The sequence below is a fragment of the Hippoglossus stenolepis genome, chromosome 3, assembly GCF_022539355.2.
Source record: "Hippoglossus stenolepis isolate QCI-W04-F060 chromosome 3, HSTE1.2, whole genome shotgun sequence".
Lineage (NCBI taxonomy): Eukaryota > Metazoa > Chordata > Actinopteri > Pleuronectiformes > Pleuronectidae > Hippoglossus > Hippoglossus stenolepis.
Genome location: NC_061485.1, coordinates 28,644,389 through 28,657,603, shown reverse-complemented (window position 1 = coordinate 28,657,603; position 13,215 = coordinate 28,644,389). Strand labels below are relative to the sequence as shown.

Below are 13,215 nucleotides of genomic sequence, written 5' to 3'. Positions count from 1 at the left end.
CAACCATTCATCTAGTCACCTAACTGCAAATTACTTTCAAAGTACACCAGAATAAAAAATTAGTTTTATGACTGAATATAGAGTCCTGTTAATTACTTTTATGCCCTCACAAATCTTTGCGCCAACAGTGATTAACTCAGCCTATATAATATAGACTATATTATAAGGTACTACGTATGCAAGTATTTCTGCTTAATTATCATCCAGAGATATATTTTAATATATGTATTTTTATTCCTGCTCCCTTGCCATGATTTAGTTTGCTTGTTTTATATTTAAAATCTTTCCTTTTTTGGCTTGCCTTTAAATAATGCTTGTGTGATTTTTTTTAAAAATATGAGCATTATTTCCCATCTTATTGCCATATACTGTATGCTTCCAGAAAACTGCAAATGTGGTAATGAAAGCAGGGTATTACATGGGGAGACAAAAACAAGCCCATATTGTATAGTAATATTTTGATAATGTTTGATTCATTTCTTTTGCTGCCTTTTGTTAAATTTGGGACTTTATAAAGTCTGGAGTAGGCTTACTCTTCATTTAATTAAATAGAAATTATAATGTAAACAAAAATAATGATGTGTATAAATTAAAACCCAAATCAACAGGATTTGGGTTTTAATTTATTTTTTATTCTATAAAATAGTAAGAATACTTACTTACTTACTTTTATCACATCATTGATAAAAGTAATATTTCATAATGAAAGTATTTTACCTCAGCTCAGAACAACTCACTGTGCTGAGCAGCAAAGACAGTGATTCCATCCCCATTTTAAATGTGGAATATTGCGCAGCCTTTATTATTTATTATCTTGTTACACTGAAAGAATAATTAATGTGTTCTTTTAATATCAACTTGAAGTTTTTTGATTGTGTCTTTCCAGTTTTTCCTCTAACACATGTCTGCCTTTCTTTCCTGCCTCCCTGCCTGGATGAGCAGAAGGTAGGCTGACGTCACGTTGCATACCTTTATTTACATTCGTCTCGTTTACTGACGGACATTTTCGAGTCTTGGTTAAGGTGTTAGCGCCATGTGACACAAACGGCTGGGTGACCTTTAAGTGTGTTTCTTTCTGTGGCTGCTTAAATGATCTGACATTGAAAGTGATTTGAAAGTGAAGGGAGTCACAATGTTGCACAGAAAATAATTTGGGCTGGATTGTGAGAAGATCTCATTCCTGAGCGTACGACTGTGAGGTTTAAAATCCCACAACACAATGATACATCCTTTACTCTCTGCATTGCAATTTAATTAAATTGAGTTCTTTATTAAATTTGGGGAAACGCTAAATGTTTTTTTATTACGTCATGAATCAAATTTTATTGTGTTTGTCATGAGCTCTCACCTCAATTCAATTAATTAAATGAGTGAGGTAGTGAGTGAGTTCACTTTCAGCTGCCACCTGGGTGATTTTGTCAACTGCAGTTAAGTGAATATTTGGCATAAATGTGGAGACATGAGGCAATAATAGTTCAATTAAAACATTATCCAAATAAAAAGGTATCAAAATAAACTTTAGTCTCAATCAGGAACGTTGGTTAATGAGTTATTACATATTTTTTCACAAAAATATGGTCTGAAAAAAACCTTTTTTAAGCTATCATCAAAAATAATAGAAATTATTATTATTATATTATTGATCAGTAAATTCAGAAAATGACATAGTTCAAAGATTGCATTTTCCTACATACCTTTGCATCGAATAGGACGGTAGACACGACCTAAATCTTAAAAAAAAAGTAATTCACAATTTATTCATCATAAGGATAATGCCATCATGACATCACTATGAAGTCAGAAAATCTGATCATATAGAGTCATATTACATTCATTTTGCAACCAATAACATAAGAGACATGATCTACTGCTTATTTAGATTAACCAATCATTCATCATGACATGGTGTGAATGACATCCCGATGATGCCATTTTTAAATGATTATGAAATGATACTACATTAAAAAGTTTTGATTGCGGTATATACAGCAGGTGAAGGCCTCCTGTGCTTTTGATTTACAGTGACTCTCCATGGAAACTCGAATGAGTACATCATCTAAAGGCAACATGACAGATATGTTGATATGCACAGCCTCTGACATGAGTGCTGAAATCTTACCACTATTCAATTTTATTTGTATAGTCCCAAATCATAACTTGCATTATCTCAATAGTAACATAGTAAGGTCGAGATCTTCAATAATTATATAGAAACCTACAATGAGTCAACACTTTGGTGACTTTGGAGAGAAAAATACCCCCTTTTTAACTGGACAGAGCTATTACGCTCCACTGTCTAAGATAAGTAACATAAGATAATCCTTTATTAGTCCAGCATTTGGGAAAATTGCAGTATTACAGCAGCAAGAGCCAAAAAGGCATCAGCAAGTAATAAGTAACATGCAATACTTAAGTGTGAGGAATATAAAGAATATATATATATAAATATAGAAAATATGCTGTGTTAACCTTCATTAAATCACATACAAACACATACAAGTAACAAAATGACAGCACACATCAGACACTTACTCAATATTTGACTGTTTACAGGAGACCGGATGTTTAGAGATCAGATTACTGGGGCTCATTATTACTGCATGCGTGTCATGACTTCCTGTCCGATTTTCTTGAAAACATGTACAGCTAAAAACACGATTTATTCTTGAAATGCATCACTAAGCAAAAATGGCAGTATGGCATTTTAATCTATAATGTCACCATTTAGAATATGGGATTAAAAAATGGGTCTCTATGATCGTTGAAATAAATAACTGTTAAAAACTCTGTCTGCATCTGGCTGCAGATTCATGGAGCAGCATGTTGCGATGCTCTGGCACCATCCAGAAACTTCCTCGCCATGCCCATTTGTTGAGCTCTTTAATAATAATAATAATAATAATAATATCTCCCTGCGATTGGCTCAGCTGGCTCAGAGCGTTGATACCAGTCTGAAAGTGGTGTGGTTTGGAGTGAAGAGCTTTGCTGTATGTTCCATCTCACTCAGCCTGTTTGCACTTTGTGCTGCTGCACCGAAGTGAACCAGAATAGCAGGTGCACACACTAGAAGACTACTTTGCTCTTGTTGTTGCACTTGTGTGATTATATTGGGCCCATGAAACATGTGAAGAGTCAAAAGCATCATATGTAAGTGGAACAATGAAAAGACTATATGAAAGAAGGTTTCCCACATGGTTTTCTGTTGTCTGCAGTTTGAATGGCGCTCTTTGTTTATGTCACGTTGTTGCACCCTCTTCTTCTGCAGTGGTTTAATGGCACCCACATAAGCAAGTGGCTCAACCAACTTTTTATCTCGATACGATAAATCTTAATGTTCACATAACTATATCCATTAGAAATGTTCCTTGATTCACATGTTCTACTGCTCATAATCTGGTACTTTAGTTAAATGTAACTAAGCAAAGGGAGTGTTTAAGTCAGTGAGAGTGAATGCAGGACAAGAAGTGATTAAAATATCACAAAATCCCCCGTTGGTTGTGTCTTTGCAGTGCATAGTTTAGTATGACAAGTGTGACAAGAGCCATGTCAAGACAGTTACATCTATAAAACCAGAATGCAAATGAAGACCGAGACTTCTCATTTAAGGACCATGTGAATAATGAAAATATCACATTGAGTTTTCCAGTCATAGTAATGATGTACTGTTAATGTAATAATGTAATGTAGCAGTGGATAGTAGTGATGTGGAAATGCATGTGTGCCACTCATCTGTACTGTGTATTAATCACTCACTCTTCTCCTCTGTGAAGGACTTTCTGGGTCAGATGTTCTGTACGTTGGGGGAGATCATCGGCTCGACCGGAAGCAGGCTGGAGAGGACGCTCTCGTAAGTACAGCGTACTCCAGATATCAGAGGAGCTCTCAGGGTTCTCTCTGAGGCCTGTGTGGAAAACTGATCTCAACACAAAATCTTAAACGTCTTACATTGACATGGTTGAATCTCTGGTTGTGAAACATGAAGTGAAAAATAAATCTAAAGTCTAAATCTACAGTTGAATGACTGTGGCCAATAGTTGAAATTAACACACAAAGGCTTCATTGATGTATCATTACATTGTCGTTATCACCAAAAGCTCTCTTGACATCTTCGTCTGTGTTGCCTACGTGTGTGACACCGTTTTTTCATCCAGATATTTGGAAAGAGTGATCCGGAAAAAATATCCGGAGTTCATTGTATGTTTGAAAGTAGCCATGCTGTAAATACTAGCCCACACAGCAGTGGGTTTGAACTGTAAAGCTGTGCACATGCCATGTTTCCCAGGTTTACAGCACATGTCAGCAATGTTCTCACACTCGCCTCTCAGAGGTGCACATCCCTGCTTCTGTACCTGCACTACTTCTACTCTCTACATCAAGTCAGCCATTTGCCAGTGGCACCATTGATCTCAAATCAAATGCTATGTTGCAAAGTGGGGGCCCATTATGTAATATAAATGATGATAAGAATGAAAATAATTATAATAATAATAATGAGGGTTGAGGTCTTGTCACCCCTCAGCAGCTAACAGGACCTTATCAGAAGATCTGAAGCTACAGGCTGGTGACGTCCTATTTAGGAGATGGTTATGCAGTATTCATTCAGAGCAACATTTCAAAATCAGTTCTAAACCTCACAACCAGCCAGTGGAGCGAAGCTAAAATAGGGGAGATAAGACAATGCTTTTGTGATTTGGTTAAAAGTCTGGCTGCTGCAGTTTGAACACCCTGAAGCTGTGAAAGTGACAACTGTTATTTATCCAGTTTGATCTGAAGTTCTGAAATGTATCGTAAACTGTAGTTTCTTCTCTTTAGGACACTGAATAATACAGCAGGTGGTGTAGTCATGCTTCTCCAACCTGTAAATCAGGATTTCATCTGCAGATGTTAGTGTTGTCAATCACATTGATGGTGAGAGGGATGGTGTCACACCAGTCTCTTCAGTATCTCATCATTTCCTCAGGCTGATTCGTTAGCTTGTGCATGGCTGCCTGTCAGTCTGTTAGTGGTTACTGTGAAATGCTTATTTGGGAGTCACTGTGGGAGTCATTATGGACACTGATGACGCTGCTTGCTGAAAGTAATAGAGTAAACCTGGACCTGGACCTCATCACTTCCTCTCACAATCAGGAGGTCCAGAGGCTTTCGCCTACAAGAGTGCTTGGAAATGTACAGTCAGCCCCCGGCTCCTGTAGATGTCATTAAGGTGTCCTTGGGTGAGGGCTTTTACCCTTCAATGGGAGCTCCTCATTGGCCAGCAGTGAGAAGCTGTGGTTGCACTGGGAAGCTCCTAAGTGTAAGTATAGCCTTCCTCCATCCTGCAAAATATTAAACATTAAAAATGACCTACTGCCATTTAAGGAATTGCATTTTACAGCATTACAGTGAAACAGTAAGAATACAGGAAATATGATCCAATGCTGATGAAATTCTGAGTGTCACCGACCTTTGATCAATCTGTCAGCATCACCTGGACTGACAAAATGGCAGCTTCTCTTCCCCTTGGAGAGGCCAGAGGAGTGAGTGGTGTGTTTGCCAGAGGGAGACAGTGTGAAACACGATGAAGCCACTATTTCTCCAAGCCTCTGGTTTATGTGTTTTGAGAGCCTGGAGGGCTTCAACATGTTCTGTCTATAATTAGACAGCCACAGTGATGGGCTGAGCTGCTACATGGGCAATTTTGTTGTGTTTGTGTATTTGAAGGGTGATGATGTAGCTTTGGAGATATTATTTCATCGAAGACAAGCAGAAAATGAACAGAGATACTTTCTTGTTGGGTGTTTTTGTTTTATTTATTTGGGTGTAAATGAAGACCAAATTGGAATTAAATCCTCTGTCGTACTGGACATGTTCAGGCTATTAAAATAGTTGACTGCTGAAAACCCCCCTTTAACGTGAAAGATAGAGAAAGAGAAAAAGTCATCACGCATTTCATGATCAGCCGCCTCTAAATCATCTTTCCAGTCTGAGACTTTTCGATGGAGATGCTACTCCTGCATTATCATTTATCTTTGTTGAAGCCTGCAGGAACATTTCCTGAATCAGACAGCTTGTCAGTGAGAGGCGTGGGTGGTGTTAGCATGAAGCGAAGTGTGTCTCATTACATAGGACTCCAACCTGCATGGAAGTCACACTCGCTGGGTAAACAGCCAGATATACACCGTGAAAGTACAGAGATCACATCAAACCCAGAGAACATCTGATGGACAGACACATGCACTAGTTGGATTAGTTGAATGTTGGTTTAAAAAAAAGTGACCTTACCAGTACAATACCAAATTTAAAGGGAACACTGTCACACGAAGGGTGAGAACTTCTCAGCCACTTGCCAACATTTAAATAATACCATCTCTGTCGGAGCTGTATGACATGAGTTTGAGTTTACAATTCGAGACGAATGTAAAGCCTTTGTTACCGGGACTACTACTTCTTTTAAATATCTCAAAGTTAAAAGAGAAAGAATATCTATATATCTCAAAGTTATTAGATACAGACAGATATCTTGTAATAATAATAAAAACCTAAACAAGGTTATCAATTGTTGCCATTTGAGAAGACAGAACATTGATGGCACTACCTGATTAAATGCACTTTAAGGTAGAGTCTTTGGAATATAACAAAGACTAATACCAGGATCACACTTGAAGATTTTTCAAGATTCAAAATGGACAATGTGTGAGATCAGGTGATCGATTTTGATTGTGAATGATTGTAGACTCACAAGTTCTCGTCACGACTTTCTCAATAAGGATAAAGCCCTGATGTTAAGTTCTGAGTCAAGTCTCAAGTCAAGACTAACAAGTCCCAAGTTAGGTCTAGGTCCTAAACCCCCTGTTTCTTGTCCTAAGCGAGTCATTATGTGTCCTCAGACAGAATATTTCAGGGGTGTAGTGAACTTACTATCCATCTCTCTTTGAGATGCATTTTTGCTCAAAAATCAGGAAACCCTGAACACAGGGGATTCAACATGGCAAGATCATTTGAGATGAGGAAATATCGTGGTAAGGACGATTCGAAAGACAATGCTAGGGACATATTAGTACCGTCTATACCCAAATCTCCATCCATGCCACATGTAATGCTATTTAACATTTTAAAAATAAGCACACAAAGATGAATTTATTAATAGTGAGTTGGCTACAAAATTGCAACGTGTACACATTGAAGCTTAAAATTAGCTTAAAACTTAATTTGTAAACCAGCTTGACAGACCACGGAGATGAAACTGGTATTAATCATGGATGCATTAGTATGAATGATTACAAATTGCTGAACATTCATTTGTATGCACACAAGCTTTTGATGATGGATTATAGTGTCACATTGATATCTACTGACCGTCAAAGTGTTTTCTGTACAGGTGGTAAGGTAATCCCACCATTATGGGGATTCTGGTAAATGTAAATAAAGAGGTTTGGTCTAACGTCCCTGTGATATATTTTATATTAAATGAAACCAGGATCTTTCCTTAACCTCAACCAACAATCCTGACATGACCACAACTCAATTTGCTTCAGTCACTAGCCGCTACAGGTAATTTAGCAGCAAACACAGTATTTGGGAACATTTTACTTTTGATACTTGTCAGTTGCACCATGTAAATTAACAACATATAGTATCATTACTGTGTTAATCAAACATTTAACCCTGTTGAATTTGCGTTTCCCACGTGTGTTTGCTGTTGTAGTTTCATTACAGAGAAAATGTAATTCTTAGGAGACAGAGTCGATGTCTTACAGCTAAAACACTGGTAATATGACATACTGATAACCTGAGGAACATAGGAAGAGGATACCCTTGGTAGAACACTATATGAGTTTTACGTTCAAAGCACACACGCACATAAACACACACACACACACAAACACACACGCAGAGAAATAAATAAAATGAAAAATATTGATCCTCTTTGGATGACAGGCAGGTTTCCAAGGCAACTGAACGCATGAAGGGTACTTCATACTCTGCACTGCTCAAAGATTTGGCGAGGTGAACTGTTTTCCTACAAGCTGCACTATTCTCCTGTGCTTAAGATGACATCAGAGCCATGGTGAGGATCTATTTTCAGACGCTGGGTGGGGAGAGGAAAGGAGCCCTGTGGCATTTAGCACGTGGAGGACAGGATTAGAAGGGAAACCCACCTTGAGCATCAAGTCACGACGCACCCTCTTATTTAGTTGGCTTTAGTGCTTGTGGGCTGAAATTGTATTTAGAGTAGCAATAAACCACCTACCGACCTCAGCTATATCACCTCCTGTGCTGTGGTAAAGTGCCCCCACAATGGCTGCTGTGACACTTGACACATGATCAAGAGTGAATGGCATCATGAAATATAAAGATATTTAGTATTTCCATACAGCAACCGACCCTATTAAATTGTGTTTGTGTGGTTTTTGTTGGGCACCAATGAAAGGTGACTATCAGCTAAGAATGACTGGATTATAAATTCTAATCTCTTGTGGTGGCGGCTGATCATGGACTATGACTGCTTGAATTACAATATGGCTTCTTACATATTCTACCATTACTGGCAATAACTGCTCCATTTTAATTGTCATTGCTGCTCCCTTTATCTCTATAAGACATTTTCTTATGTATAAATACTTGAAACATCTTTCCATTATGATAAAAACTGTTTCTTCTAATCGATGTTGTCAATATTTTAATTTGTTGATGTGTTCAGCTGCTCTTCTGTCTGTCCTGAGAGAGGGATCCCTCACATGTGGCTCACCCTGAGGTTTCTACCTTGTTGAGGGTTAAGAAAAGAGGATGTCGCACCCTGTTAAAGCCGTATGAGACAAATTGTGATTTGTGAATATGGGCTATACAAATACAATTTGATTGAATTTGATTGATCTCAGTTAAGTTAAACCAATAACTTCTCACAGTATTGTACATAGGTCAGACAGAGAATCAATACTGAGCGGTGTGTCAGGTGAGAGGCACACTTGATCGACCTTATGCTTAATGATGTACATCTCGTTCTGTTGGCTGTCCCACTCATAAAATATTTCAAAGCCGTATGTAGATGGATGCTTGATATGTCCATGCCCATCCAGCGGTCCACTGATCCACAAACTGGCTAGAGATCAGCTCTTTGATGAGTCCCTATCACTGCTGACTGTTAACAGAGCCTCACACTGATCTGTCACTTCGCGCCATGCCACCACTGCTTTTGGCCCACAACGTGTTTAGCATCAGCTCTGTTCATCTGACATGAGGCTGATGATTCCCAGCTCTCTGAAAGTTAGTCATTACAGAATGAGAGCAGCATTCAAGCATGTAGCTTTGTCTTTGATGTGTGATGAGTTTCAACAGAGCAGGACGTCTGTGTTTGTGTTTTGATCTGAACTCACGTCTGTGCCTCCCTGTCTGTCTGAGTTGCATTTATTTTTGATCTGTTGCCATGGGAAGGAGTTTTCTGAGTTTTGAAGCTCTGGATGCCGAGGCTAGATGCTGATAAGCCCTTTGACGGATCTGCACTCTGTGAAGGAGCAACATCATGGGTGAATTAAACCCTTGGGGACAGCTCAGCGTGGCGGTGAACCTTGACAGATCTCCTGAACATCTGCTTCCAGGTTTCACATATCTCTATCACAATTTGTAGCTTCTTTTCCTGCTGCTCCAAAAGTACAAGTTTAAATTCCTTCACTGATTTGAAGAATAGCTTGACAGGCAGGGCCGGATTACCTGCAAGGAGACCTCGGGTGTGAAGCAAGCTGGGGGCCCCTGGTAAACCACACGACACACATATTCCCCCAGCCTGTTTTGTCCAGGAACCACTCTGCAGCTATTCGTACACTGGAACACCACAGCCTGTAAATGTGAATGGTCTGTAGTTATATTCCACTATTCTAGCCTTGATGACCACTAAAAGCTCAGTAAACAGTACAGTTTGGCCATTCCACCATTCACACGGTGCATACATGTGCAGCACTTTCTCTATCACACATCATTCATACACTGCCGGCACAGCCATCAGAGGTAATTTGGGTTATATCTTGCCCAAAGACACTTCGGCATGCAGAATGGGAATACGAATATATAAACTATTCAAGTCAAGTAAACCTCAGCTGTCTTTCTGGCAAAAACTATAATAACAGCAACATTCACTTACTCTTCTTTTGCATAAACAACAAGGATAAGACATTGTTTGAACTATCTGAGGGTGATCTACCGTAATAGTAATTTCACACATAACATACGGCCTCAGCCTTCAGATCAGAAATTATAATGACCATGAGAAATCATCCCTCTGAAGCAAAGAAGCAGAATCTAATGACATCACCCCTTTGATGTGTATGATTACACTCTGGCGATCACCCAGTTTAGAGCCATGAGGACAAGCATCTAATCAGTAAAATCTATAGTAATTGTTATAGTGATCAAGTTGGTTTTAAAAATAAATAATATTAAACAGGCTACATCTTATTATCATTAAAACATTTAAAAAATGACATATAGAAGTAGATTATAATACATTTTTAGAATACAAATTAGGAAATCTAGTTTCACTCAGCAAGAGAGAGAAAAGTCAGCACATTTGGTGTGAAGGAGCAACATGTTGTGGCATCTGATGCCTGAACAAGCTGAACGAGCTGTGTTTGGCTCACTCTTCCATTCATGCAAGTCATGTTTTTTTGTGTCTGGATATGGAGAACTGTTAGCGAGCCAAACAGCTTCAGGTGCATTACCACCACCTTCTGCACTGGAGCAAGGCCAACGCTGATTTGCATGTAAGACACATGCAGTCTATGTGGTTTTAATGTGAAGCTGTATTGAATCTAATCTGGATGACAAGAGCAAACCTCAGAAACGACAGTAAGGATCCACACCTTGACGAATCACGTTGCAGATTCCAGGAAAACCCTTACCCTTATTTGCATAAAGTAATGTTCAACCGCTCCCTTTTGATCATTTGCGTCTATCCTATATATCCTACATAACTATAACCCACAATGCCTTGCGCAGCAATCACTGACATCAGATAAGAGAATATATCAGACTCGCATCTTAGTGCCTTCTTCCTCACTGTTTGTGAAGGCATTCCTCCTCAGCCCCATAGAGATCCTGAGACTCAACATATGTTTTAATAAATCAGAGCCCATCCACAGGTCACTCTGCCTACCTGCTTATTTCATACATGCATAATTAAATCTTCCCGAGAGGACAGAGTCACGTTCCCGAACTAAATTAAATCCAAGCAAACATCAATTTACAGCAGGAACAAGCTGTCGCAGCGTTTTATTGAGATGTATGAGCTGGAGGGTCCGAGCAAATCGGAGGAGGAAGAAGGGGACAGTACAAACCAGCACCCAACATACAGTAAGCCCGGTCTTCATAACGGTCATTGTAGGACTTTGTAATGTCAGAAATAAATGATAAAATATGGAGTTGTTTTAATTCTTCTTTTTCCATTTCCGTTCTCATTGTTCAGCACAGGCAGACCCTGACCGGCTGAATAAATGTATCCTTTCATGTCATTTACACAGTGGATAAAAGTTAAATGACGCACCACTGGACTGAAACCAATTACAAAGTTCTTTCACTGACTCCCTGTTGACAGAAACTGTGACAATATCCTGACACAAAATGTCTGGGCAGGTATTTTTATTTGCTGCTTTGTCCTTGTTCTTTCCCCCTGCAGCCTCACACATGTGCAGAGCAGCAGCCTGGCAGCTCGCTGCTCTTAAATTACTGTAATTACATTTCACATAGCATGAGGCTCCTAGCTCTGAGAAAATTAAGATTCAGATGAAAAATGTTGTGGTGGGTTCCCCCAGTCCCCTCAAGTGTTTTCTACATCTCATCACTGACCGCTAGCTTTAACCCTCTTAATTAAACCGCACCCTATCCCTGCAATTACAAGACCTTGGATATATCACTATCAGTCAAACCTTAATTTCTGTGCTTTCTGTTCTCCACAGCTCTGTAACAAATCTTCAGTAGACGTGGTAATGCGTAATGCAATATAACACAAATGTACTAGTGACACACAACTCTGGTGTGCGGTTTTGGGACTCGTTTTACTTTTTAATGATGTACTTGCACATGAATAATGAAACACAGGAAGCAAGAGAGAGAAAAGTGAATTAAAAAACTTGGGAGGTGAGAGGAGGACAACCTTAAAAGAAAAGAATACTAAAGTGTTGTATTGTAGGAGAAACTTACAGACCCTCAGCCCCACCTCTCTCCACTCATCACAGCTGAACAACAACTCAAACAACCCTGGACAACATTTCTGAAGCAGAACAAACACTGATTTTATTTTGAGAACAGTCTGACACTTACTCATTTGAATAAAAATGAGAGGGTGCCATGGCAGCAAGGCTACGTTCACTTGACACTGATACACACTGATCCCTGTCCAGACGAGTGCTTCATCTCTGTATCAGAAATATCCTCCATCCAAACCAAAACACATTTTCACGTCGGTGCTGTAGCTTTATAAAATACAGAATTTAACTGCACAACAGATTCCCGGGTTATGTCTACTCACTGTAGACACATTGCTCACACAAGACTGTAAACACATGTGATCAGGCAGCCAAACTCTTTTACCTTAAGGCCTCTGCACTTGCAGTTATCCATAACCTAACTTAAATATTAATAACAAATATTTGGATGACTCCAACTCATGCTGCTTACACACAGATGATCAGTTTTTGAACCAATAAAGGATTAGATAATGTGCTGTTGCAGCTCAGTGGATCTTGTATACGATCATATATGTAGAAAACACATCTGTATTATCTGTCTTTTTAATGAGACTGACATTAACAGCTAATTTCAGTGTAACCTCTGGTGCTGCGATCACAGGTGACAGCTAAACCGAGCTCATCTTGTTGTCTGTAGTTACCCTGTGATCTTGAAAAGGAACTGACTGGATGAGATCCATTATCTTGTTAGTTGTTATTTGAACAAGATTCAAACTGTGGACTGGAGCTGTGGATGCTTTTCATGAATAATAAACACCATTGAAATGGAAAAAATCTACACTTCCATCAATGTAAACTGAAAGGTCATGTATTAAATGAAATTTCACCTCATGAAAGCATAGAATGACAGTAATACATAAATACATGGAGATGTGTATCTCACATGTGAAACGAGGACCTGTGATCCATGTCCATTTTGGCAAGTAGATCACACTGTGTGTCAGTAGACAGAGGAGAGGCTGATGGCTTAAAAGGAAACTAATCCTGGGTGTGATTTGCC

The 13,215-nt window shown here is 39.0% G+C and overlaps 1 protein-coding gene across 1 annotated transcript in view; it reads left to right on the top strand.

Annotated features, from left to right (window-relative positions):
* Nucleotides 1-13,215, top strand: part of LOC118104734 (copine-9-like) — a 176,357-nt gene that overhangs the window by 91,022 nt on the left and 72,120 nt on the right. Inside the window, exon 6 of the mRNA XM_035151826.2 lies at nucleotides 3,768-3,847. Within this exon, the coding sequence (XP_035007717.2) occupies nucleotides 3,768-3,847 (80 nt within the window). The remainder of the gene's footprint in view (nucleotides 1-3,767; nucleotides 3,848-13,215) is intronic.